Source organism: Furipterus horrens, unplaced genomic scaffold (assembly GCF_987537825.1).
Source record: "Furipterus horrens unplaced genomic scaffold, mFurHor1.1.pri manual_scaffold_4, whole genome shotgun sequence".
Taxonomy (NCBI): Eukaryota; Metazoa; Chordata; class Mammalia; order Chiroptera; family Furipteridae; genus Furipterus; species Furipterus horrens.
Window position 1 is genome coordinate 192,008,146 of NW_028327174.1, and position 26,590 is coordinate 192,034,735.

Sequence of the window (26,590 nt, forward strand, 5' to 3'; positions counted from 1 at the left end):
AGGAGGCTTGTTTGGCAATCATTGTAGTGGTCCATGGAAGGGAGGGGTGATGGGGGAAGAGCTGAACCAAGGCCGGGGTACAGAAGGGGATGTGGGATGGACATTGGTGTTAGGCACTGAAAGATGAACTAAACATGATAAAAGAGAGGACAAAGGTCACTTAAGGCATGAAGAGATTCTGGACGCATGAGTAATAGGAGATAGAACCTAGTCTGAAAGGAACTGAGGTTTCAAGCAGAGACAGAGGAAAGAAAAAGAGAGAAGGAGGACAATGAAGGAGGAGAAAAGAAGGAATAAGGAGAAGAAGGAGGGGGAGATATAATTTGAGATCAACAAGTGAAATGGATAAAATGACCATTTGAAGGTGAATATTTAGAAGGAGGCTCTGAAAACACACCAGCCTCAGGTGGCCCTGTCTGGAGGTGCAGAGAGTAGATGATGCCCCATGTTACCACTCTTTCATCCCATATCCCTTCTTTTTCTTCCCGTATCCCCTCACCACCTAGCCTCCCGTCTTTTAAAGACCTTTATCTTCTTCCTGTTCAACTTTCTCTTTGGGAAGCTGAGAATAGGCTAGTGACCTCACTCCTTTTTCTCATTAATAAAAATATCATATGCCATTGAATCTAAGATGTCATTCATAATTGTTTTACATACACTAAGAAAAAAGCAGCCTTCCAATTAAACTATGACAAGTCATTAGTTATAAGAAACATTCTAATTTCATAGACTTAAGTCTATGGAAAGTAATCAGAAGAAAAGTGTAAGAAAATGCTCCCCTTACCACATCTATGACCAGTAGCCATCTATGGACCCCGATGCTCTCCCATCCTCCCTTCACTATGGATAAACTAGCAGACTCTCTTATTTAAGACAAATAATTCCATTAATACACAAGGCCCTATTTACTCTTGCCTGCTCAGCTTGAACCCTGAATCATCCTTCTTTCTTGTAGAATTAAATTGTTCCTCTCTGAATAATAATTTCCATCAGCATATAAGTTCTGTTGCTTCCATATTTAAAAGGAAGAAAAAGTCCCCTACTCCACACCACTTTCTGCTAGGGTGCCTTTCACTGCAGTATTGCTCTGTAGTTTGCTGTATCACGTGCCTCACTTCCTCTCTTCCCATTTCCTCTACATGGCATTTGACTCAGGCGTTCATCTCTATAACTCCACTGAAACATCTTTTGTCAAGATCACCAAAGACCCCATGTTGCTAAATCCACTTCTTAGTTCTCAGTCCTCGTCTTGTCCCCTATCAGCAGCATTTGTCACAGTGGACCACGATCTCTGTTTGGAAAAACATTTTTTTTTTACTTGGCTCCCAAGATACTATACTCTTGGATCTCTTCCCACCTCCTTGGCCACTTCTTAGCTTTCTTTTCTTGTTCCTCATTATCCTCCCATTATCCCAACACTTCAATATTAAATTCTCCATGGCCCAATAACTAGTTTCCTTCTCTTCTCTAACTACACTTTCTCCCAAGGTAATCTATCCAATCTTACATCATTAAATATCATCTCTATGCTAATTTCTATCTTGGCTTCTCTCCTCTGACTTTCCAAATGCCCCTTCAACATATATATTTGTATGTATAATACACTTCTCAAACTTAGGTAAAAACCCGATTCCTCATGTCCCATCAACACTTATTCCTCCCATAGTCTTCACCACACCAGCAAGGCAATTCCATCATTGCCTTCACTCAGGCACGATTTGGAGATCTTCTTCTGCTTTTCTCTTACTCTCACAAGTCTCTCAGTCTACTACTCAGTAATGATGTCAGCAGCTACCTAAAAATATATCCATAATTCGATCACTTCTCACAACCCCCATTGCCACGACCATGGTCCATTTTCCCTCACCCTGATGAACACAAAAACCTCCTAACTAGGTTCCCTGTGTGTGTTCTTTCCCTCAGCAGTCTTTTCTAGTCAACAGTCTGTGAGTCATTTAAAGTATAAGTCAGGCCAAGGTACTCTACTGTCTGCCTTTGCAATGGCTTCTCATTGAATCCTGAGCAATACCTATGGTATTTTCCATGGTCTACAAATTCCTTCATGACCTGTTCCCTCACTGTCTCTGGCTGTAAAGGAAACATATATCTTTGTTCACTTGTTTATTGTCTGCTCTCCCCACATACTAAACATCAGCTCCAAAATCATTGAGACTTAGCTCATTCATTGCTGTATAGCCAGCTCTTAAATCAACATCTGACACAGAGTTGATGTTCAATAAATATTACTAAATACACACAAGAATGTATGAATGAAAAAAATTTCTGGATCATCCCTAGGTTTCAGCAAAATATTCTTTCTACATCCCTTTCCACATCAGTGAGCTACTGAGGCAGAACTCTGCTCTCTGTATACCTCACCAGATGGATACTTGATTAAATTACATGACAATGTCAGTAAAACACTCAACGGGCTTCTTGGAGAGAGAAGTATAAAAATAAGAAGTTATCATTATGCTGTTAGCATTATTACTACTAGAAGCTGTTGCTTCTTTGACTACTAATAGCCTCTGATCATGTCTATGATCTTTTCCCCCCTCATTTCTAGTCTTCTCTAATCCTCTTCTTTCTTTTTCCTATTTATTTCTCTTTACCTTTGCCCTGTTTTGTGGGCATTTTATGAAAAACCACAAGGAAAATGTTGTTAGTATCACTCATTATCATCTCTATCTACCAAAAAAAAAAAAACAACTCTCTGCAGAATCTCCCCTCCCAGCCTTGTTCTGAGGAACTGGGAGAGGAACAGAGGGCAACACCGTTCTAACAAGGAGAAGCTCTGATGTCACCTCTCTCAGCCCCAATTTCTCACCTACAAAACGGGGGTGTTATTTATGCCTCTCTTGTAGTGATGCTGCAAGGGTTAAAAATGTAATAAATACAAGTATATAATACAAATAAGTTTAAGTTAAAAAAACAAATCTTGGCAGCCGTCCGTCTCGAGAGACGATGGTGTAACTTCTTAAGAGTCTATCTGCACCGCCGAGAATGGCTGCGCAGTCCGACTCGGGAGTGACACGGTATCTGTCTCCTCCCGTATTGAATCGACATCTTGCGATGACGCTGGAGTGTCCTCTCCAGTGAAGCTGAAGCTACAGAGCCTGGGCAGGGTGATATGGAGGGTCTGCTGTTGCCCATGCAGCAGACACCCCCTCTCTTCGCAGCTGAAGGGTCCAAGGGAAAGACGGAGTCAATACAGCTTGGCTTCAGGTGCGCCGCAGGAGTTGCCGGTGTTGACTACAACGTCAAACCGCCTTAGGGACTCCGGCTCCGGATTTTCTGTCGGGGTTTACTCCCTTAGCCTTTCCCCTGAAGAGGTATGCCGCAAGGCAGCGGAGGTTTTTTGGAGTCAGAGTTTTCCTTCTCTGATGTGCCCTGACTGGAAGATCGAACCAGCGACACTTAGCTCGCAGGCCGACGCTCAATCCACTGAGCCAAACCAGCCAGGGTAAAAAAAACAAATACAATAATACAATAATAATAAATTAGCACAGCCCCTGTCTCATAAGGAAGAGCCGAATGAACAGTATCTGCTGTCTAGCCTCAGTCTGGGCAGCCTGTCCTCCCGCTGGGCTGGACCACCTGCTGCTTTTTGATGTCCTTACTGCATTCACATTTTATTTTCCAGAGGATATCACGATGGTGCACATTATTCAATACATTTTTACTAGCTGCATAGTATATATACAAAAATGTATGCATATACATCACGTGTGTACAGCTCTATGTGTTTTCAGAAAGTAAACACACCCGTGTGCTGCCACCCAGGTCAAGAAACACAACATCACCGATACTTTCAGAAACATCTCTGGTCTCCCATCAGTCACTTCCCCATTCAGCCTCCCCAAGGGTTAGTGCTTACAGGATCCTAAGACAATGTAATTGTTTTTACCAGTTTTGACCTGTATGGGAAGGGAATTATCCCGTGTGCACTCATCTGTGTCCGACTCTTTTACTCAAAGTTATCTCCATGAGAGTCTTCCATATTGATTCATGAAAGGGTATTTATTCTGTTCTCATTTTTGTGTTGTAATCCATTAAGTGAACGCATGACTATCCATGTTCTTGTTGATGGGCATTTGGGCCTACTTCCATTTGGAAATTTTGAATCAAGTATCTATGAACATTCATGTCTTTTGGTGAACATAGGTAACATTTCTGCTGGGTATATTCATAGGAGCTGTAACTGCTAGGTCAGACGGCAAGGGCATACTGAGTTTTTAGTAAATACTGCAAAAGAGTTTTCCAAGGTAGTTGTACTCACTTATTCCCTCCCCCTCCCCACCACCACCACCATGCAATGCGTGTTAAGTCCCCGTGGCTCCACATTGTCACTCTTTGATATTGTCAGTGTTCTTCATTTGAGCCAGACTGATGGCTGTGTTATGATATTGAATTGTGGTTTTAATTTACATTTTCTGAGGACTAGAAAAGTTAATTACCTTTTCAAATGTTTATTTGCCACATTGATATTCTTGTTTGTGAAGTGCCTGTTCATATCTTTTACCCATTTTCTTGTCTCACTGGATTGTCTGTCTTTCTCTTATTGGTTTCAGGAGTTATTTATATGTTTTGCAAAGAGTTCTCTGTCAGATACATATATCACAGATATTTCCTTCCACTCGGTAGCTTGCATTTTCATTCCATGAATAGCAGGTTCTGATGAACAGAAATTCTTAATTTCAATGTAGTCCAATTTATCAATCTTTCTCTTATACTTAGTGCTTTTTGCATTCTGCCAAATAAATATCAGACTACTGAAAAGTGATGAGATATTCTTCTGTCTTATATTTAAGAAGCTTTATTCTTTTAGCTTCCAGCACCAGAAGATTATTCTCCCTCTGATATCATTTTTTCCCTATAATTCCTCTACCTAGACAGAATGAATTACTCCCTCTTCTAGACCTCCATAATAGTATGCATTACTTTCATTATCTCTGTTATATATTACCTTGAATCATATGTATCTTCCTGTCCATCCTCTCTATCTCATTCCCACACTCCAGTCACTCAATTATCTAAATTCTTCATAATCTTTTTTCTAAATCCTGGTCATGATGCCTTCTAAGTATAATAACTCTAACACTGGCCTATTTTTCTCCAGCCCCACTGCCACCACCATGTCTCAATTTGTGACATCTCATCTTAAATACGGCACTAGCCTCTAAGTGGTCACCAGTCTACAACCCACTGTTCTCTAATTAATTGACCACACAAAAGCCAGTGTGGTCTTCCAAAACATCGATCTCTTCACGCTACTTCCTTTTTGAAAACCCTTCTATGGTGGCCATTACTGTCAAATTAATGTTCAACTCGTTAATGTGCTGCAGAGGCCTTCCAGGACTTGAAGGATGTCTCAGCTTTAATCTCTTAAGACTTTCTCAGTTCCTCCAATGCCCCTTCATAAAGACTCTTCTGTCTGCCTCCACATCCATGACCCCTCCTTCGTTTTCATCCTGCAGGTCTCATCCTATGTATCATTTTTAGCAAGAACACTTCCCTGACTCCCTATGTAAATTAAGTCCCCATTCTAACAGGTATTATAAAACCCTTATATTTTTTCTCCATTAAAATACATTATGCCTATTATTAAGTCCATCTTCTCTGTTAGACTGTGTGTTTCCTTGAGGTAGAAACTATGTCTTACTTACTCCTGTATCCTTGTGCCAAGCTCAATGCCAACATGGTTCCTTAAAAATATATATACAGAGTAAGCAAACGTAGGTTTACAGTTGTTCATAATGGAAAATCCTACAATAATTAATAAACAATAACACAAGAATAAACTCTATGTTCCACATACAACTGTAAGCCTACTTTTGCCTCACCCTATAGATAGTGAGTTCAAACAAACTGACTTGTGCTCACATGCGTATGGTCTAACACTGGATTTGGCACACAGCCAGTTTTAAGAAACGTCTTCATAGAATCCTAGAATCAGTATTGAGAAGGTCTTATGGACCACTGACTTCAATGTGCCAACCCAATGGAATAATGATTAAACAATCTTTATAACATTCCAACCAAATGTCATCTATTTATAACTCAGAGAGTCACTATATACTTCAGTTGGCCATTCTAGGTTTGGCATGAATGTACATTAGAATATCTATCTTACACTGAGTTTAAATTGAGATCTATTTTATCTCAGTTAAAAGCTAGGGTCCTTGTAGTTTCCCCTTAAGTAGATCAGGTTTAGCCTGTGTTATCCATATTAATGCATTGACTATTTTTTTCTGCAAGACAATCCTTTAGGTATCTGCAGTTGTGTTCTCTTGTTTCAAGTCAACCTTCTTCAGCTATTTATCCTATGACGTCCTCCTTCAGGCACACTATAGTTTCTTAATGTCCCTCTGGAAGTGAGGCACAGACTTGAATCTAATCCTCCAGGTTTGCTCTGACCAATCTAGAATAAGATAAAGCTGTCACCTCCGTTTTTGTCGATGATATATTTCTCACAATGTAACCAATGGCAGACCTCGGTTTGGGGGGACTGAGACAGACTGTAGTTGCTTTCTGAGAAATGTAATCCAAAATTAGATATGAGAGTGAATATTTAGAAACAGAAAGGTTGAGGACTTAGAAGGTGAGGGAACCCTGGACCTCAAGCTTCATTAGTTTCACTGCAAACCAGCCTCTCTACATGTCCCTACGATCTTAGCAACTTCCTAGTAACATTCTGTGAATCCCTCCTCCATTTATTCTAATTATAGCTCACAGGTCTGTCCACCTCTAACATGCACAGCAGGGTGATCGATGCAGACTGAAGCCAAACCTCCTGGGTTCAAATCCTGCTGGCACCTGAAGGTCACTACTTCACTGGCACACCCCGAGCCAGTTCTGACTTTACTAGGCATTGCCACACACATCTGTCCACTATTTTCTCTACTAAAGAAGGCAGGGTTATTCTTCATCTATCTGAGGATATGTTTTGTTTTAACACTAAACCACTTTCTTGGCCTGGATTTCCCTGAGGAATTTCGTTCACTGCTCCCCAGCGACACTTCCAGGCCCTCCCTGAAACATGTTCCAACCACCTTCCATAACAGGAGCATGAATCAAACAGTTGCCAAGGAACCAGAATATAAAAGTCATATTAAGCTCTGCTTAGCACTACCTGCCAATCTCACCCCAGCTTTCTTCCCACTGACATTCAGAATCACCTTTGTCGTATACCTTTCTAGAAGGTCACATTTTTAGTCCGCTCAAAGTTAGAGCATGTCATTTATTTTTATGATTATAAACTTAATGCACGATCAGATAAGTCAGAAAAGGCTCCATAAGCCCAAAGTAAATCATCTATAACCTAACCATCTGGAGGTAACCTTTTTTAACATCTCAGCGTATTTTCTTGCAATATTATTTTTTCCTTATTCTTTGAATATGCCATATATTCAATCAGAAGCTATCCATTTTAAAATTAATGTTATATCAAATCATTGTCAATATACTGGGAAATTCTTTATAGACACTGTTTTAGTACCTGCCTAATATTATGTTGTATAGATGCTACATTAATTCACTTAGTTTCCTCATGTGGAAAATTGAGATTTTTACATTGTTTTTCAGTTATTATAAATTACACTGTTTAAAACAGCAGTATCTATACTTAGAGCCTTATCAATTTTCCCTTACAATCTCCTCCCCCCTTTATGATGAATTAATAAGGGTAAAATTACTATTTTAAAGGGTATGTTAGTCTAAGGTCATGAGTATACATGGAGCATCTAAACACAAATATTTGTATAGAGCAACAGATTAATCCTTCTAATGGTTATGTCCTCACTAGCAATGCCTAAGAGCATCTGTCTCTCTATGCTCCGGACAGCATTGAGTGTTCTCATTTGTCAACTTTGCTAAAAGCACATACACATGCACAAACGCATGTGTGTATATGTGTATGAATATACAGAAGACCACAAATTATTAACAAATGTGGGAAAAGAAGATTGTATAAAATCAAAAGTTTAATAAATTGCCCTATAGCTTTTGGAATTCAAATAACGCCTGCCAAAATACATTGAAAATCAAACACTATAATGTAGGAAATTCAGACAATATGATATGAAATTTTAATATATATTAGATCTGGAGCACCTATAAATAACACCGTTTAGACTTTTTCATCAAAATAATCAGATAAAGCTCATATTTCCATACTTGATGTCTGAAAACTAATTAATAACCATGACTTTAATGTCCTGTCTATATTAAAACTTGTAATTATATCATGACTGTCTTAGTGTTCACTGGTTTCTCCGTCTTTCATCTATTTCTTCTTCTTCCCTGCACATCATGCCTTCCCCCATGCTGCCTACCTCTCCACCCTCTGGCCCCACCACTGCCGCCAGCACCTACCTTGAAGATGAAGTTTGCTCTCGGTGCTTTGCAGAAGGACAGAACTCACAGAGTCCAGATTGTCATAGCTGTTACAGCCCAGAGGCCCAGTGCGTGTCTCTGTGACCTGGAATGGACAGTGAGGGGGACAGATGTGAGAGAGACACCCTTGGATGGGGCAGACCCTGCAAAGTCAGACCCCAGCAGAGCAAAGCCAACAGAAGAGGTCCTCTGCCCTGGGCCAGTGGCTGCTTCCTGAGCACCATACCTGCGCCAAAGAGCCTGTCTGGCTGTCAGCAAGCAGATGACAAGATAGCAGGCCAACCAAGCAGACAAGCTGGAGCAAGAATGCCCAGGTTCTATTCCTGGTACTCACTTCACAATGTTGCTTTAACTAGGTTATATAGGAACTAATAAGTGTGCAGTAGAGTATGTATATTTTAAAAGCATGGGCTTTAGAATCAGGAGAGAATCAGTGTTACACCCTGGCTAGTCCATTTTTTGGCTCTGTGACTTAACGAGGTCACTTGCCTTCTCTGCCTTGAAGCCAGGAAATCCTTTGTAGGAAGGCTGTGAGACTAGACATAATGGCTGTAAGTGCCTAACATATGGCGTAGACTCAAAAATGGGCATCTTATTGCCAAAGGTCTCTATACATTGTAACACATACATGTGCATTATTATTAGGCAAGAATGAGAAAATTATCCCCATTAAAAAAAATTTTTTTCAGCAGGGAGCATAATCAACCCCACCGCAGAACTAAACATCTCGGTCCTATGGTGGCGGGTTTCCGAAACACGGTCTTAGATTAAGTGAGGGGGTAGACAATAGGGGATGGATGCAAAAAGATAACTGAAACAGGAATAGTTTCATATGAAAAGAGGTTTCTTCATCTCTTTGGCCTCCACTTCCCATTATTTAACACAGGCACTTATAGAATTGTTCTGAGATTTGCACCCAACTCTAAAGACACAGCACTGAACGCTGTAGGAAGCGATGGCTTAGGAAACAGCGACAGAGGTCTCCAAATGCCAGCTCCGCCTTTCTCCAGCAGTGAAGCCTACGGTCTGTAACTTCTTTTTCTAAGCCTCAATGTCCCCATCTATAAAATGTTAGTAATACTCTCACCCACTTCAGTGGGGAAAGGGATCATCTGTTTGAAGTGTTTAGCGCTTAGGAAACAGTAAATAAATGGAGGACTGTAAGCTTTAGAGTTTTGAACAAATAATTTAATCTTTTCTGAACAGAATAATAACACAGTTGTTAGAACATAGTTGTTATTGAGTGACCCAGGAAAAGGAAACCAAGGGCAAAACTCCCCACCTGGGTCAGCCGTGCCTGTCACACAGACCCCTGCTAGCCAGCCGGGGCCAGAGGGAGTTTCAAGAAATGTCAAGAAAAAGCAAAGTCCCAGATTGAGTGCGGAAGGCGGCGGTCCTATAAGAAGAGCTTCCGGAGTGGTCTCTGTGCGGTTTCTCTGTGAGATGCCTCAGAAGGAGGCAGGCTGCCCTTCCAGGAGGCACAAAAGAGGATTAGCTTGTGACAGGCTTCGATATCTCAATTCCACGCCCCATCCAGTGGGGAGAGAACCGTTTGGTGATAATAAAAACCAGGCCTTTGCTTCGCTCTGACTCTGATGGCTTCATAAAGATCTGTCTCCCCATGCTGAGTTCCCTAACAACATAATCCTCCAATATAGGCGATTCTTCTCGGATAAGTGGCTCTTTGTTTGTTGATCTGATTTATTTCTCTCCTTCCCAGCTCCCTCCTCAGTAACTCCCTCCCTCCTACATTTTTCTCCTGCTTTGGCCATTTTCTGACTCACCTGCCTGAGTTTCCCCCCTTTACTGCTCTCCCCACATATACACTTTCTCCCTAGAGACATCCTTGAAAGTCTTGATATAAGGCTGGGTCTGCATTTTATTCAGAAAAAAAAAAAATTGGTTTGAAGACTGAGAAGTGAAATGCAGATAAAATCTGGTTTAAAAAATCAAGATGCAAAATATCTGCATTGAAGCCCTCAGAAGAACTAATCAATTAGATCAAAAATGTCTTCCCTAATTCTCTTTAAAAGGTGATCCCTGAACTTACTGCATTTAAAATGGAATTTATTTATTTATCTTTTATCATTCCTGTGCTGTAAGGCACTGAATTAAAAGTCTACAGGTGCTCTACTTAGTGTGGCTATTAAAATTAAAATGAAATAAACTTACAAATTTAGTTCCTCAGTTGCCACATTTCAAGGGCTCCATAACCCGAGAGACCAGTGGCTGACACAGACACAGGGCATTTCCAACACCATGGAAATGTCTATTAGCCAGCGCTGGTGCAGATGAGCATGGTGTAGGTATGCATGACAGACCACCTGCTTTTGTAAATAAAGTTTTATGGGAACAAGCCACACCCACTTATTTACATATTGCCTATGGCTGATTCTGTGCAATAGCAGCAGAATGGATTTAGAGCCACAGAGACCATATGACATGTAAAGCTTTAAGTATTTATTATCTGGCCCTTTATAGAAAATATCCACTGGCCCCTGGTCTAGAGACTAGAGTTCCAGTCCCTGGGAAAATTCTCTCTCTCTGTGTGAAACCCTGAGCAAATGTCTAACCCCTGGACTATAATTATCCATCTATAATGTGGGGGAGGGGCATTAAAAAACACAGGTGTTTAAAAAGTCGCTGCAATTCAGTAACTGGACTCCTGCTAGCTCCATGACCTTGGGAAAATAATGTACCCATTGTTGCTCCAGTTCCTTTACTTAGGAAGAGGGTCTGAAGGGCACCCATAAGGAGAACTTCAGGAGGGAAGGAGATGATTGCTGCTGGTTACATTGTGGCCATAGCCAGGGGTGCCTCAGGAGATCAGTACCAGTAACCACACTAATGACAATGCTTGTGTAACTACAGGGCACCTGACAACATTAGTCAGAATGGTGGCAGGGCATACTATCAGGTACATGGGTATGAAGCCAGGGATTGTATCTGCCCATCAACGCTTGGAACACCTGGGTGGCAGCATGGCCGTCTTAGGAGCCTGTCACCCCAACCCACCCTCAAGCTGTACCTTGATTGCCCCAGTTGATATCTGGATCTCATGGAGCCTCCTCATGGTGCCATCACGGTCGACAAAGTAGGATGACGCAAGCTGGTGCAGAGCTTCCACACTTTGAGTGGCATTCCCTGACTTCCTGTCGAGGCGACTTTTGTCCATGTACATGGTCAAGGCCTCCTCCCCTGCACGGAAAGGAAAGAAGCTCAGGCAGCCTGTCCAGCTTTGGGATGGGAGAAACAGCTCCAGAGTGTGGAGGCTAAAAACACCCTCAAACCTCCCACCAAATGGCCCAAATTTCCTTCTGCCACTGAAAGTCAAGAGCGCAATGAAAGAGAAACAGTCCATAGGTGGCTGTAAGCACCAAGCCCCACTAAGGCAAGGGTCATGGAAAAACTAGTCATCAAGTCCAGCCCTACTAATGCGCTTCATAGTTCTCACCAGCGTCATCTCATGACTCACCTCCTCATTCTGAGGTGCATTCTCATCTGTAAATTGATGCATTTCCCTTTCCTTCCTCCTCCTCCTCTGTTTGCTCATCATCCAGTTTCTCCTTTTCCTCTTCTCATCACTCCCCTCTCCCCCCTCCTTCCTTCATTTCTCTCTTTCTCCTTCTGTTACCCCTTCCCAGATGGATGGATGGATGGACGGATGGATGGATGGATGGATGGATGGATGGATGGATGGATGGATGGATGAATGGATGGATAGAAGGATGGATGGAAAGATGGATGGATGGTTAGATTGATAGATAAACAGATAGATAGATAAAGACATTGTTTAGAGAAAGACAGAAAGAGAAAATGGTGTGCTTATTATAAAGAAAAATCTAAACTCTCAGCCACAGGAAGTCAGACTCTGTCTATATCAGCCACTTCTTTATCCCTCGTACAAAGCCCAGTGCTCAGCATATAGTAGATAGTCAGTAAATAATCAAGTCATCTTTTTTTCTAAAATATCTACATATACCAGGCTCTGTGTTTCTGAGAGTATCATGGAAAGGGGTTACATCTAAGGGAGACGGGGGATGACAACAAAGTCAGGTACAGGGAGAAGGGAGATGAGAGAGGAAGAGATGCAGAGAGATGAATATATAAACTTACACGTTTCACTCCATGAAGTTTCCCTTAGAAACACATGCATAGGTTAGTAACCTTATGGTATCTTTATTTCGCATAACAAGATGTTCCACCAGAACTTCAGACAGGAAGCTCCAGACACGCGAGTTAAATAGATCTGATCATTGTACATCTGGTTTCACCCTCTGCTAACAGTGAACTTGGGGGCATTTCTTAACTCTCTGTTCCTCATTTAACTCATTAACAAGCTTAGGATAAGAATAGCACCTACTACATAGAGTTATTAAGAAGAATAAATTAATTAATACATGTAAAGTCTCTGTACCAGTGTCTAGTACACCGTAGCAATCAAAAATCATTTCGAGTAGTAAAAAGAAGGCCCTGGACTTGAGGTAGCAGCTGTGTGAGCAAGTTACTCGCCCTCTCCACACTTCGGTTTCTTCACATGCAAAATTGGGGATGCTAACTATACTTACCTCATTCAATGGTCACACGATTACATTAGTTAATCACATAAAGTACCTAACTCCTGCCTGGCACATAGTTTGCACAATGGAAGGGTTAACTACCATTATTTGATCACTGTAAAATATCAGTTGTATGAGATTTATCCTTATATTTAATCAACCCAATATGACAGGATAGTCACAGAACAAACACTAGCAACACCTGAGGACTTTTTTTTTGCATTGTTTTTAGAGCAAGAAGAAGGGAGAGAGGAAAGAAGAACGAGAACATCGATGCAAGGGAGAAGCGTTGATGGGCTGCCTCCTGTAAGAGCCCAGACCAGGGATCTGTGCCCAGACTGAGGATCGTAGGTGTCCAGACCAGCAGTTGCATTCACCTGCACCCAGACCAGGAATCAAACCCACAACCTTTAGGTTACAGAACAACACCCCAACCAACTGAGCCACACAGGCCAGGCCAAACACTATTAATACTTTTTGAGGACAAAGCCTGAAATCTAAGATCACTGAAATTTCTTCAGAATGCTGATTCTTGTTTTCAGTTGAAGAGAAAAGACAATTTACTCTCGGGAGAGCAGCTATTGCTGCAGGCAGCAGGCACAATCCTGACCCATAGGTTAAATCCTCTGCCTCGGACCCCTCCTGATGGCTTCTAGCATACAGCGCTACTGCCAGAGCCCCCATAGGCAGCCTCCTGTCTGTCTCAGCAGTAACGCCTCTTTCCCTGCCCTACCCACACCATTCCTCCGCCCCTGTGATGTATTCTTCCCAATCTTCTTCCCAGGCGTTCCCCGGCCTTTTTGTTTTGTTTTGTTTTTTGTTTGCTTTTTGTTTTCTTTCTTGTGTGGAATGACATTCTGTCTCTGCCCTAACAGCTTCCTGGGCCCAATTCACACATCACCCACTCTTTCTACCCCTCCTCTGTCCTTGGCCTGGCCAACTTGTACACACTCTTCAGAACCTGCTCAGGCATTGCCTTCCTGGGGAGCTTTCCCAAACCGCGCCCTCATCCCAGGAGACGTGTAGTTACCTCTCGTTACGAGATTGTCTATTTAGTTTAGTTCAGCAGGCACCGGCCATAGTGTGTGCGCTCTGCACTTTGGCAGGCACTGGGGTGACAAGTGAATAAGACATTATCCCCAGGCTTGAGTCACTAAATGATTAGGCGCCTGCTGTCCAACACAGGAGCCACCAGCCAAGTGTGACTACTGAGCACTGAAACGTGGCCAGTCCAAATTGAGAAGCATGGTAGGTATAAGGCACACAGCAGATATCCTCAAATGGAAAAAAAGAAAGTGAAATATCCAGTTAATAGTTTATTCTATTGATTACATGTTGAAATGATAATATTGTTAAATGAAATATATTTTTAAATTGATTTCCCCCTTTTTATTTCCACTTCGAAAACTGTGGTTGTAAGCAGATTTAAAATGGCATGTGTGGCTCACCCTGTGACTCACACTTTTTTCCTATTGGACAATGCTGGTCTAGGGAAAGAGACACATGAGGATCATTTCAATCATGTCATGTGTGTAGTTTTCCATGAAGCCCTCACCAGTTATCCAAGAGGACATGATCTTGCATCCTTTGAATGCCATAGAACTAAATAGATTTGACTTGAAAATGACTTTATATACAATTAGACTTTGAGTTCAGGGGTGGGTGGGTGGTGGCCCAGGGGGGCAAGGACTCAATCTGCTTCTCCAAGGTCAGACTGAGAGCAGCTATTCAGTTATCATTTGAAGGATAAATGGATGGGTAGATGGATGGACGGGTGAACAGATGATTGAATGGGTACAGGAATAGATAGATGGGTGGAAAGGTAAATGATTAAATAAGTGAATAGGCTAGAAGTTAGAGGCAAGTGGCAGAGGAAATAAATATTCCAGGTGTCAGCTCAGGCTCTCTAAGGGGCCTGTGAAAGAGGAGGTGAAATAAGTGTTCCCTCTGGACTGAGAACCGGCAGAAGCAAACTTTAGATCAAGAGGGGTTAATGGGGTTCTCGCTGCATTATTAAGACTTAATCTCTTGTTTATTAAGAGTATGTTCTGTTTAGAGTTGCTTTCCCATTTGGACATTCCTGCAAATTGCTTCTTCACCCCACATAGGCCTTTCCTTGGTCTCTTGTCCTCCAGGGGCCTTTGCCTCTCTTTCTGCAGCACCACTTTTTGAGGGGAACAAAATGGGACTCAGATGCATGGGGGTGGGGGTTGAGGTGGGAGCTGATCATCTGACCTTTTGAGTCAATAGGGGATACTACTGCCAGATGTGGACTGCGGATGTGTGAACTGTAGGTTAATGGGACACCCCTCATCCTTTTTCTTCTGAGCCCCTGTACTTTATTCTCAGCCTTCCTTTTAGCCAAGGGGAGAGGTCCCAAAATGCAGGGTGGTAAATAATGGATACACACACATACACCATACACACAAGTACAAAAACATGAAGCTTCATGCATCAAAAGACATTTGTGCAATATACACACATTTATGTGTGTGTGCAAGCTCACATATACTCATATTTGTGGGTATCGCATCCATATGCATGCATCCAATGAGCAAGCATGTGTGTACTAAGGGTGAATGTATGTGCCCATACAGATTAACCTATATCCAAGTACACTTGCACACCTCTGTCTATGCATGCATGTAAGCTTAATCATACGTGTCACACAGATATCCACGTTCCAAGGGCTTTCTTTGGGCCAAATGTAATCTTCTGAGGGACTAAAGGAAACTGACATTGTCATCTTAGACCCCCGAAATTTCTCTTCACCCCCTTGCATAAGAAAATCACTCATACCAAACATTTTAGGAGCTTAAGGGATTTCACCACAAATTGGAGGATCCCTTAGTTGTCAGCCCTCCCACTGCCTCCACTTGATCTTTCCCACTCCCTTTCCCTCCACGTTGCTCTCCCTCAGGAGCCATACAAATGCATTCGCTTGTCCCACATGTGACAGTTTACGGATCATCGTTGCTGTTTGAGTATGCCCTTAGGAACTCACTTGACACCTCAAACAGCTTATCAAAGTGTTTCTCCTAAATAAATACAGTGTTCTCCTTAGGAAAAATTATAGCGGATAAAATTTCCTGCACCTCCTTCTATTTAGACCAGAAAACTCATATCCAGGGAGAAAAACGAATTTCTCAAAGTCTCCCATTCACCCAGTGAGTGATAGGAACGGGCTTTAATCCCAATTCCCTAAGTTCCTTAGCCCCACTAAATGATAGCAATAATAATGATAGCGGCAACAACAGCAGCAATTTGTTAGGTGCAAAACCCTGCCCTGAACACTTTTATTAAAAGATTTTATTTATTTAATTTTGAGAGAGAGAGGAAGAGAGGGAGAGAAATATCGATGTGTGAGAAACATCTACCAGTTGCCTCTCGCACGCCCCCTGCTGGGGACCTGGCCCGCAGCCCAGGCATGTGCCCTGATGGGGAATCGAACCCACAACCTTTCAGTTTGTGGGGGATGACACTCAATCCACTCGTCAGGGCCGCACTGAACACTTCAGATCCATCGTTTTATTTAATCTTCGCAATATAAATTGAGTAAGCATGGTAGTCATTTTCAGTTACGCACGGGAAAACCAAGGCTGAAAGGAAGAGGGACTTGGCACAGTGACACAAACGTGGGGAGGACCAGGAGGCAGGACTGGAACCCAAGCAATCAAACTCCAGAGCCTGCCTTTTTCTTTACCATAACTCACCGCCCCCTTTCTCTCCCGTGGCATGAGGAGGCCCTGAAGAAATATTTTCCCACGAACGAATGAATGAAACACGGATGCGAGAAGGACCTCACTGGGTTTCTGGCACACTGCGCTCAATCGACAGTCAGTCCTTTCCCCTCCCACCCGCCCCTCCACTCCTCCACAGCGAGGGAACATCTAGGGCCCCGTGTTCAAAACCAGAGCTCAACCCAAAGCTTTGCGTATCTTAAAATGTTGTGCTGTGGCAACAGGAGAGGAACAATGCTCTGTGAATAATTCACCACCCTGCCTTGGATAAATTAAAAATATATTTCACTGCAAAAGAAAGGTCTTCGTTATTTAGGATTTCCAGAGACTCAGACAGAACACAGCCTCTAATGGGAGAACTGAATTGGTCGCTATAATTTTTTTTTTTTTTTCTGGTAAAATGAGAAGTGGGAGAAGTTCACAGAAAAGGGTACAGGTTAATGCAACACTCACTGTGGAAGTGATTTCGTTTTCACTTTACAAGAAAATAAAATTTATGCAACGCGATTGAACATTCCAAGCCTGACTTCACCTAATCTCTGACTAGCAGCGGTGGCACATACGCGCTGATTGGTTGTCTGGGGGCCTGCGTGCGCCGTGGGCGAGTTGGCTGGTTAAAGGCACGACTATAGCTGGGTCAGAAACGAGTGTGGGCCTTGTGCACTGAAAGTCCTCAATTCAAAACGAAGCATTAACCTTTTTGTTTTTGTTTCGGTTTGAATAAATGGAATTCAAAACAAAACAGAACGAAACATAGCTTTGTCACTTACTAGCCACACTGCTTCTGAGTCTCGGCTTTCTTATCTATAAAATGCAGATAATTTGACTTCATATGCAGTTTGTGAGGACGCAGGCAATGCGCAATGCCTGCTCTGGGCAAATACTTCATCAGTAGTAGCTATTATTGTCAGAAAGCATAGAGTTGCCAAACCGATCCGCATTCCTCCCATCACCAAATTCCTAATCTGATGGTTCTCAAAACGTACACTGTGTGCTCAGCCTAGGAAGCTTCGCTCTTTCCTTCCACCTGCGCAACTCCTGCTGAGCTGAACAGTTATTTCTTCCCCAAAGTGTGTATGAACCCCTCCGATTTGTGGCGCTCACCCCTCCTCTGAAGGAGAAGATCACCGGGTACAATTAATTGCACCCTAGTCCGCCCAGCCTGCTTCCGTCGATACCTCCTTCTTGCTTAGCTGCCGTAAGCTGTATCCAAACGCAGCTCTCCAAGTAGGTGGCCTGGTGCTCTACCACCAAAGGGGTTTGCCCACACTTTAGTGGACCCAGTCACCGGGGCAGAAAACTGATAACTGAGGGACTGTAGCTTATAATATAAAATGATGCATGCAGGCCACACCCATAAGCACCTAAATGCACTAGTCTCCCCCTTTTTTTGCATTTCTTTGTTTCCCTTTTATCCTCCCCTCTCTCCTTACTCCCTTAAAGACTGACTGGACTTGGTGGGAAGGGTAGGCAAGGCTGAGCAGGGCGGAGCAGTTCGTCTGCTTTCCTAGTCACCTATTCCAAGCCCATAGAAGATACAAATGATACTTCCTTTGTAAAATGCTAACCTCAAGTTATCAGTCCCTAAAGCAGACTTAAATTAACAAAGGCAATTTTCTAAACAACATCTGAATTTTAATTATTTCCCCAGACTAGACTATATTCCAAAAGGGAATAATATAATAGCCAAATTAAGCATTCCCTACAAACTGAGCTAATTCCAAGGTGAAGCCATATGTCTACAAAAGACGGCGAACTGTCAAGTTAGACTCTCCCAGAAAACAGAATCCACTGCTCTGATATGATCACAAGAACCAAGACAATTTGGCTTATCTGGAAATACACACTTTTAAGTAATGTACCACGGCAGAGATGTTAATTCAGCTTTGATCCCAGGGCATCCCACCCTCCCCACCATCCCAGACCCAAAGTCATGACAAGGCTATGGCCCAGCAGCTGCTGACCTACCTCCCAAGGTGGCAGAAATGAGCAGGTGGGTGCCGTACTTTTTGATGATGGTATCGATGAACTGCTGGGTGGTGGGTCTCCTGCCAAGCAGGCGGATGCTCCTTTGAAACTCCGGCATGAGGGGCACTGGGTGGCGGACCAGGTCTCTCCTCTCGATGGCTGTGTTCCTCACCTTCCAACGGGCAAACTCCCTGGGCAGGAGAGATGAGTGACAATCTTCAACCTACTACCTCTACCCCGAGCCAAAGTCTACACAACTATCTTATCCAGGTATCCCTCTTTAGGTGAGAGACTGGCTACAATTATTTTTCATATTTGTTAAGTGATACTTACAGCTGGAGCTCTCAACCTCTTAAGCCAACAAATACTTATTGAACACACTTCTCATCGCTGGGACACTTTGGTAAACCAGATAGACATGGTTGAGTTCTCATGTGGCTTACAGAGCATCAGGGATACGAAAAACCTCTGTTGCCTATTTGCTTATCCATCTCTCGCACTAGACTGTGAATGATACCACAGAGATGGACTCTTCCCACATACATGGTGCATGTTACATGGTAGGATTCATAAGAATGCTAGCTGGACAAATAAATCAATAAAGGATGAAAGGAAAGAAGGGAGGGACAGCAGGAGGCAGGCTAAGTAACAATGGACAAGACCTAAGGCACAAAGCAAATTGAGACCTGTTCTAAGATAATTACAAAACCAGATAATAAGCCCAGAGCTCACTTTAATTCAAAAAATTAACATGAATTCATTGAGCAGCTATACTCTGAGAGAAATTAAGCTGTTTTCTGATGATTGTGCAAGGGGATTTCTATTCTTCCCTTCACTAATGATAGAATGGATCAAGATCAGAGGGCATTGAACTTGGGAGTCCAACTGAGATGCTCACTCTATCTCTCGAAAACTATGTGGTGTGATCTTCGGCAGAGCATGCCACTTCTCCAGACCTGCCTTTCCTTATCTATAAAATCCAATCAATATTATCTATTTCCTCTTGCTGGAGCACTGGTTCCATGAACCGTAGGGTGTGACAATGTCTTTGGAAACTGCCAGGCACTAATTCCGTGTGAAAGATAGTTTTATACCTTTATTTCCTCACAAATTCCCAGACACATAAATCATTAAAGGTTCATGGGTAATAAACAAGGAGTATGTACACTGAATACCAGCAGAAATTTAAAGGGCCTTGGTTCAGGTTTCTTTTACTTTAGCAATGACCTCCTTTCCTACCAAAGACAAATCTCCCCAGGAACAACCAGCTCTCCAAGCTGCCTGAGTTACAAGCTCCAGGTCCCTTGAGGAAAACACACCAGGCAAGAGGAATGTGAAGTTCAGCCTAGATAAATGATGGGAACCAGAGTTTAATGAAAAGGTCTCTCTCTCCCGCCACAAGACGGGAGAGACAAATGAAGGACGGGGCACAGAGCAAGTAGAGGCAGAACAGGGTGGGAATCCTGCTGAGATGCGCCCAGATAATTTCATGGTAGAGACTGACTCCTGATGCAGAAGAAACTGGGTCCGAAGAAAGCTTTCCCATCAGAACACGTTTCCAAGCCTCAGAGCTTGCGATCTGCCTGCTTAAGGAATCTCTGTCCAGAAGTCATAACATAGTTCAAATTCTAAATAAAGTGAGCTGAGTACCTTACCCATAAGTACTTAAATCAATCAGCTGCACTCAGTGAACCCTGGCAGGACACAAAGGATGATGTCTACAAAAGGGGGATGGTCATGTCGCAGTCCTATGTCCTTAAGGAGCTCACAGTCTGGCAGGGAAGAAAAATTTCAAGCTTATTGCAAATCAAGGACTATAGGAAACAGGAGAAGGAACAGACTTCTCCGGTCTCTTGGCGATACTTCCGAGTGGAGGTCAAAGCTGAAGTATAGATTTGAAGTCCACATGGGGCTTAGATAAATGGAAATACTGTTAACACACACACAACTATGCACATGGAGGTACAGGCTGGAACAGAATGAGTGAGGGGGATACATAATGCATTATAGGAAAAGCTGAACGGGACAGGAAGTGTGGGAAGAAGGGGGTGTGGGCAGAAACAAGATGGGGAAAGTGGGTGACCAGATATGGGAAAAGGGTAGTGTGGTAGGTAGCTCGGACATGAATCCCAATGATCCCAGCCCCCTGGTGTTCACACCTCCATGTAATCCCCTCCTATTCCATGAGGGCAGGAGTGGACCCAGCAACTTGTTTCTGAAGAATAAAATGGGAACGTGATCGGATGTTACTGTCATGATTAGGTTACAAAACATGGCAGCTTTCTCTCTCTCCCTCCCGCCCTCCCTCTCTACCCGCTCCGTCCCTCTCTTACTGGTGTTTTGTGAGATGCTCTATGGGAAGTTTCACATGGAGAGGAACCTAGGACAGCCTCTGGCCAACAGCTTCTGAGGAACTGAGACTTACAAGGAACTGAGTTCTAACAGTAACCATGTGTATGAGCTGAAAAGCAGACTTTTCCCACTGAAGCCCTGAAATGACCACAGCCTGGCGAGAGAAAGGCACCCACTAAGCCAGACCCAGTTCCTGACCCACAGCAACTGAGGGGATAAATACGTTGTATTAAACCACTGTTGTGCAGTTATTGTGTTACTTAACACAGACAACCAATGAAAGGCAATGAGAATCATCAGATATTTCTAAGGAAGAAGAGTTTTTTCCTCATCACATTGTCCCTGAAGTTTAGTAAATTATATACATCTTAGTTATGGAATTATACATGCACGCACACACACACACACACAGAGAAACATACATATATTTCATAGACATCTATAGCATAATAGACAAATATATAGTTTTATATGTTCTATATTATAATTATACCACTATATTACATATATATTACTTTTACTTATAACTTAATGACCTTGGGCTACTACTTTTTTGTGAATATGTACATTCCTCAAAACTAACACACAGACAAGTTAAATTACGTGTCAAAAGTCATACAATTAGTGGTAGAGCTAAAAGTAGAAAACTGGTAGGCTGGTTCTTAAATCATTCTTTTAAGGTAGATATTGAGAGGTAGAATATAATAAACCACAACAGAACCAGTACTGATATACAGAAATAATGCCACCCCCACCACCAAATTATAAGCCCAGGACACAAGTCCTTTTCTGGCTCGTTTGTTTGAACAGCCTCTCCAGTCTTCCTGATGTTCACCAGCTCCACACCCAGGACCTGCTGTCTGTGTTGCTTCCTTAAATAAACGAGGGAAGCTGATGCTGGGTTCTCGGTCCATCCCTGGCAGGGTGGATGCAAAGCCTAAGAGAGGGGATGCGTGTGGCCTGCTGAGCACAGTGCCAGGCTCCTGGGAAGAGCCAAGTCACTAGGGTGTGTTAGTATGAAGCACTGGCTCTGTGCCAGGCACTGCATGTTCGACGTCATGAACAGAGTTCCTGATCCTAAGAATTCTATTGTCCTGGGAAAAAGAAGATGTTTAGGAAAGCTAGTTAACTACGGTGTGTTACTGGCAATGGTCATTTTAGTCACAGAGTGATCATACAGCAGTAAAAAAATTAAAGTCTCTCCTTCAAGGAACATGTGTGCAGGTGAGCATGGACAGATAATAAAGAAACAAATGTGTAACCTGTCAGAGGGAGATACATGTTAGGAAGACAAATAAAGCAAAGGAAGGAGGTCAGAACGTCAACAAGTGGGTTTATACAGATGGTCAGGAGTAGCCTTCCGGATTCAATGACATTTAAGGAGAGAATTGAAGGAGATAAAGAAGAGACCATAGAGCCGCTAGGCAGAAGAGTGACCGAGGAAGAAGAAATAGCAGGTATATTAGAAAGAAATAGAGGTAGAAATGTGTTTGCTAGTTTGGGGGAGCATCATGGAGGCAGGTCTAGATGAATAGATGAGTAGAGGACATGAAATGAAGGAAGAGGTGATAAAGAAAAAAATCCTCAAAATATGGCATCAAAACATCCCAAAAGGCTATCTTAGATTTGGTAAAAAAATAAAAAAATAAATAAATTTTATTTTTAAATCCTAAGTAATATAGTAAGTCAAAGGGAGATTTTGAACAATGATCCAATCTGACATATGTTCTAAAAGAGGAGCAGGCAATCTTTTCATTTTTCTGTGAAGGTCCATATAGTAAATATTTTGGCTCTGCTACCATAAACAACACATAAATAAGTGAGCGTGGCTATGCTCCAATAAAACTGTATGTACAAAAGCAGATGGCAGGCTGGATTTGGCCCATAGGGAGTATGACCACTGTTCTAAAAGCATCACTCACTCCTTTCACAGAAGTCATCAAATTTAACTCAATCAACCCATGGATAGGGAAACTGAATTACAAAGACATTCAGTTATTGGCCCAAGATCACACAGCAAGTGGCTGGCAGGGCTGAACACAGAGCCCAGCTCACGACTTCAAGTATAGTGCCCTTTCGAAAGCCACATACCACCTTTAAAAAAGAAAAAGTTTTAAAAAATGGTAAAAAAAAAAATAAGAGAGTGAAAAACCCTTGCTTGTCACGTTGCCTAACTGTTCTGCTGGCCCAGGAGCAGCAATTCCATGTAAGTTCTCCGTGAATTGAACACAACATAAAATACATCTTTCCTTCTGAGCCCGCAGAGCAAGTAAATTCCCCTTGGAGGAGAAGGCAGAACTCACAAAGGCACAGGATCCGTGCAATGTGCTTATGCCCAATTAAGCATCCCAGCAGGACAGGCGAACCAATTACTGAGATTAAAAAAGGATCCTGGGCGAGAGGCACGGGGTGGCGGAGGCAAGGCCCACCCCACTGGGGGAGGGGAAGCCGGGAGGCTGGTGATGACAGAGGCAAAGGCTGGATGAAGCCTGGAGCCCGTGGGGCAGGATTTAAGGCCAGAGAAAAAAATCCGAAGTTCAGAGCTTAGCGTTGACTTTGTAGGAATGCTCACCCATCCTCTTTACCAACCCTCTGCTCTCTTACACACACACACACACACACTCTCTCCCTCTTCAATGACGCGTTGAGCATGAGGTGGCCCTGAAGGAAAAGAGATGGCCAGACACGCAGGAGAACAGGCTCTGTGCCCTTGGGAAGGCGTTTGCTCTCCTGGGAAATAAGCTGATGTCGCAGAGGATCTTCAGCGCTGCATCTCTCAGCCTGGGCTCTAGAGGCAGAAATCTTGTGCTGAGCGAAAGAAGCCGGTCAGAGAGAGAGAAATACCATAGGATCTCACTCAGATGTGGACTCTAAAGAACAAACTGAACTAACAAGCGAAAAACAGAAACTGACTCACAGACAGAGAGCAGGCTGACCGCTAAGAGGGGAGGTCAGGGGGTGGAGGGACTGACCAAAAAGGAAAAAGGACTCATGGGCAACAGTGTGGTGATTGCGGAGGGAGGAGATATAAGGGGACTAAAAGGTAGTGGAAAGATACAATAAGAAATAAAAAATAAAGAAATCCCGGGTGAAACCCTGACTCCGCCGCCACTGACCAGCTGTGAGATAGTGGACAAGGTTGCTTGTTACACGGTCTGCAAAATGCAGATGTGGTCCAGGGGACGCACAGCTCACGCAGAAGGGCGGGGTTAGGGTGATATTAATTCATGAAGCACAGTCAGAGCCCAGAACCTAATAAGCCCTCAGTCAAATGTTAGCATTGAAGTGATTATCGATATTATCATCGTTGCTACGCTTCCGTGAGAGGCTACAGTGAGAAACTTGGGTGACAGTGTACGGATGGCGGGATGAGAGCGGAAAGAAGACAGTCGTGATCTTTTACTGGTCACCACTAGGTAGACCTTTCGGGACAGGTGGGGTCTGAATGTTGGGATGTAGGTTAAAAGTAGTGAGTCTGAGTTTAGCCAATGAGCCAACAGTTTACAAACTCCTTTTAAGTCTACTTCCCGATATATGCCATGAAGACCAAAAACATGCATCTCCCCAATGTTGTGCTGAATGAAATAAAATAATGGCGGGAAAACGTCTTTGTAAATTGCGACAGGGTACGCACAGTTGTATGCTGCAGTTGGTATTTTTTATTTGCACAGGGCACATTTATAATGATGTTTCTACTCCTCAGGGCGGTGAGGGGGGCGCCTCCAGCAGGAAGGGCTGGATAAACGTGGTCTTCCTGCATTGCCTTCCAGATTATTGAGTCTACTAACAACCTGTGACAAAGGGAAGGGTTGCTTTCCTCTTCTTTAAAGAGAATGTTTTGCAGCTTTTTCTTTTTTTTAAATTAAATCTGATCTCATATCAGAAATAATTGGAGGTGGTTTCCAAAAACACATTTACCATATAGACTTAAAAGTATCGAAAACTGGAAAAATAAAGGAAAAATAAATGCGGGGTTAAGATTGGCATGCAACATTAATTCTATAAAGCCCTGAACACTTGATAGAAATAGACTACGAATGTCTCTGAGCTTCCTTGCAGCCAATGGAAAAAGGGAATTCCATCCCAAAGAGCCATACAGTCAAGAAGATAACAGAGCAGTTGTTCAAAACTGTAGGAGAGACACAGGTTTCCCGGATGCTGATAGGACACAAGAATCTCCCACGGTCTCAGATAAAGAAGTGGCTGCAATGGCTGCTGGAAGAGGATGTCTTCAACAATACCCCAATATGTGGGTGGCTCAATACAGCCTCATGCATATGCCAAAGCACCAGTCAGGAAAGCAATTCCAGGAGAGTCAAACGTATCACAGTCAAAATGTGTAGCTCTCTAGTGATCTGACTTAATCCAAGGGTTATATTTTAGAACTGTTTATAGACACCACGCCCCCAATAAATGTTTATTGAAAGCATGACTGATTATGGCTACAGGATGTTTGCATTTGTTTACTCCTGGGTGGCTTATCCCATTGGTTGTTTGAACTAATCATTTGGAAATTGAATAAAAACAAGCCTCTGAGTCTGAAGGGCTGGGGGCTGGGGACCCTAGGACCGCCACTGTTATTGTTAGAGGCAAATTATCCCCAGAGATGAATGAGGGGAATCCCAGAGGAGGCTAGTGAGAAGAGAGAGAAGGGGAGAGAGAGAGAAAGAGAGAGAGAATATTTCTCTTGTTCGCTGTCCCCAGTCTTTCCTCATATGACCCCTATTCAGCTCAGGGAAAAGTTAACCCAAGGGCATACGTGAAGTGGAAATGATGCAACTTAACAAGGGGGGCTGTCTGCAGGAAATCTCCTGCCTGCCTCCATGCCCCAGAATATAAGTGAGAGTCAGGTGGATCTGTGGGGCATTATGACCCCCCAAAGGACGAGTAGAAGAAAAGCAGGGAAAAACCCTCTGCACCATGCCTATGTATAGTTTTATTTTAATCACAAGACATTGGCTTAACTTTAGAGAATAAAATAATCCTTGCTTACAGTATGTATATAAACCTTTCCATTTTCCAACGTGTATTCACTTAAGTCATAGCACTTTTATGCTTACCCTAACCCCAGGAGCAGTTCTGAAGGCCCTTATGAGAATCAAATTCAGAGAAATGGGGCCAACTAATCCAGGGGAAGCATCTTGGAGTGGAACTACCTGCTTCTCATTGAGTACATACTTGAGAGGGAAAAACAGAAACACAAAAAGCACCGTTGGAATTACCCAACTTTTATATAAATGGACCATTTTCAGAAAAGCAAATAGGATTCTACATGAAGCACCATAGTTGAGGACAGGAGCTACTGGGGGGTGGGGTGGGGTGTCACGGGAATTCATCCCGGGGAAAGCAGCTTAGAATGTGCTCGCTTTACTTTCCTCGGAGTGTCCGGAGTTTCCTGAGATGCCCTCCATCAGCTGAGCTGTTTCACTGACTTGTCACATGAAATTCAAACCATCAGATGAAAGGGCTTCGGAGCGGCCATCCAAGGACATCACAGATATTTCACAAGTGAGGAAACTGAGGCCCAGAGAAAAAAAGGGACTAGCCCGAGGCCACGGCACCGTCAGTGGTAAGAGG

The 26,590-nt window shown here is 43.0% G+C and overlaps 1 protein-coding gene across 1 annotated transcript in view; it reads right to left on the reverse strand.

Moving 5' to 3' along the window:
- BRINP1 (BMP/retinoic acid inducible neural specific 1) overlaps positions 1–26,590 on the reverse strand; it is a 161,325-nt gene that overhangs the window by 44,932 nt on the left and 89,803 nt on the right. The window contains exons 3-5 of the mRNA XM_090274638.1: positions 18,662–18,852; positions 11,423–11,592; positions 8,374–8,479 (exon numbers count right to left, since the gene is read on the reverse strand). Of these exons, the coding sequence (XP_090130764.1) occupies positions 8,374–8,479; positions 11,423–11,592; positions 18,662–18,852 (467 nt within the window). The remainder of the gene's footprint in view (positions 1–8,373; positions 8,480–11,422; positions 11,593–18,661; positions 18,853–26,590) is intronic.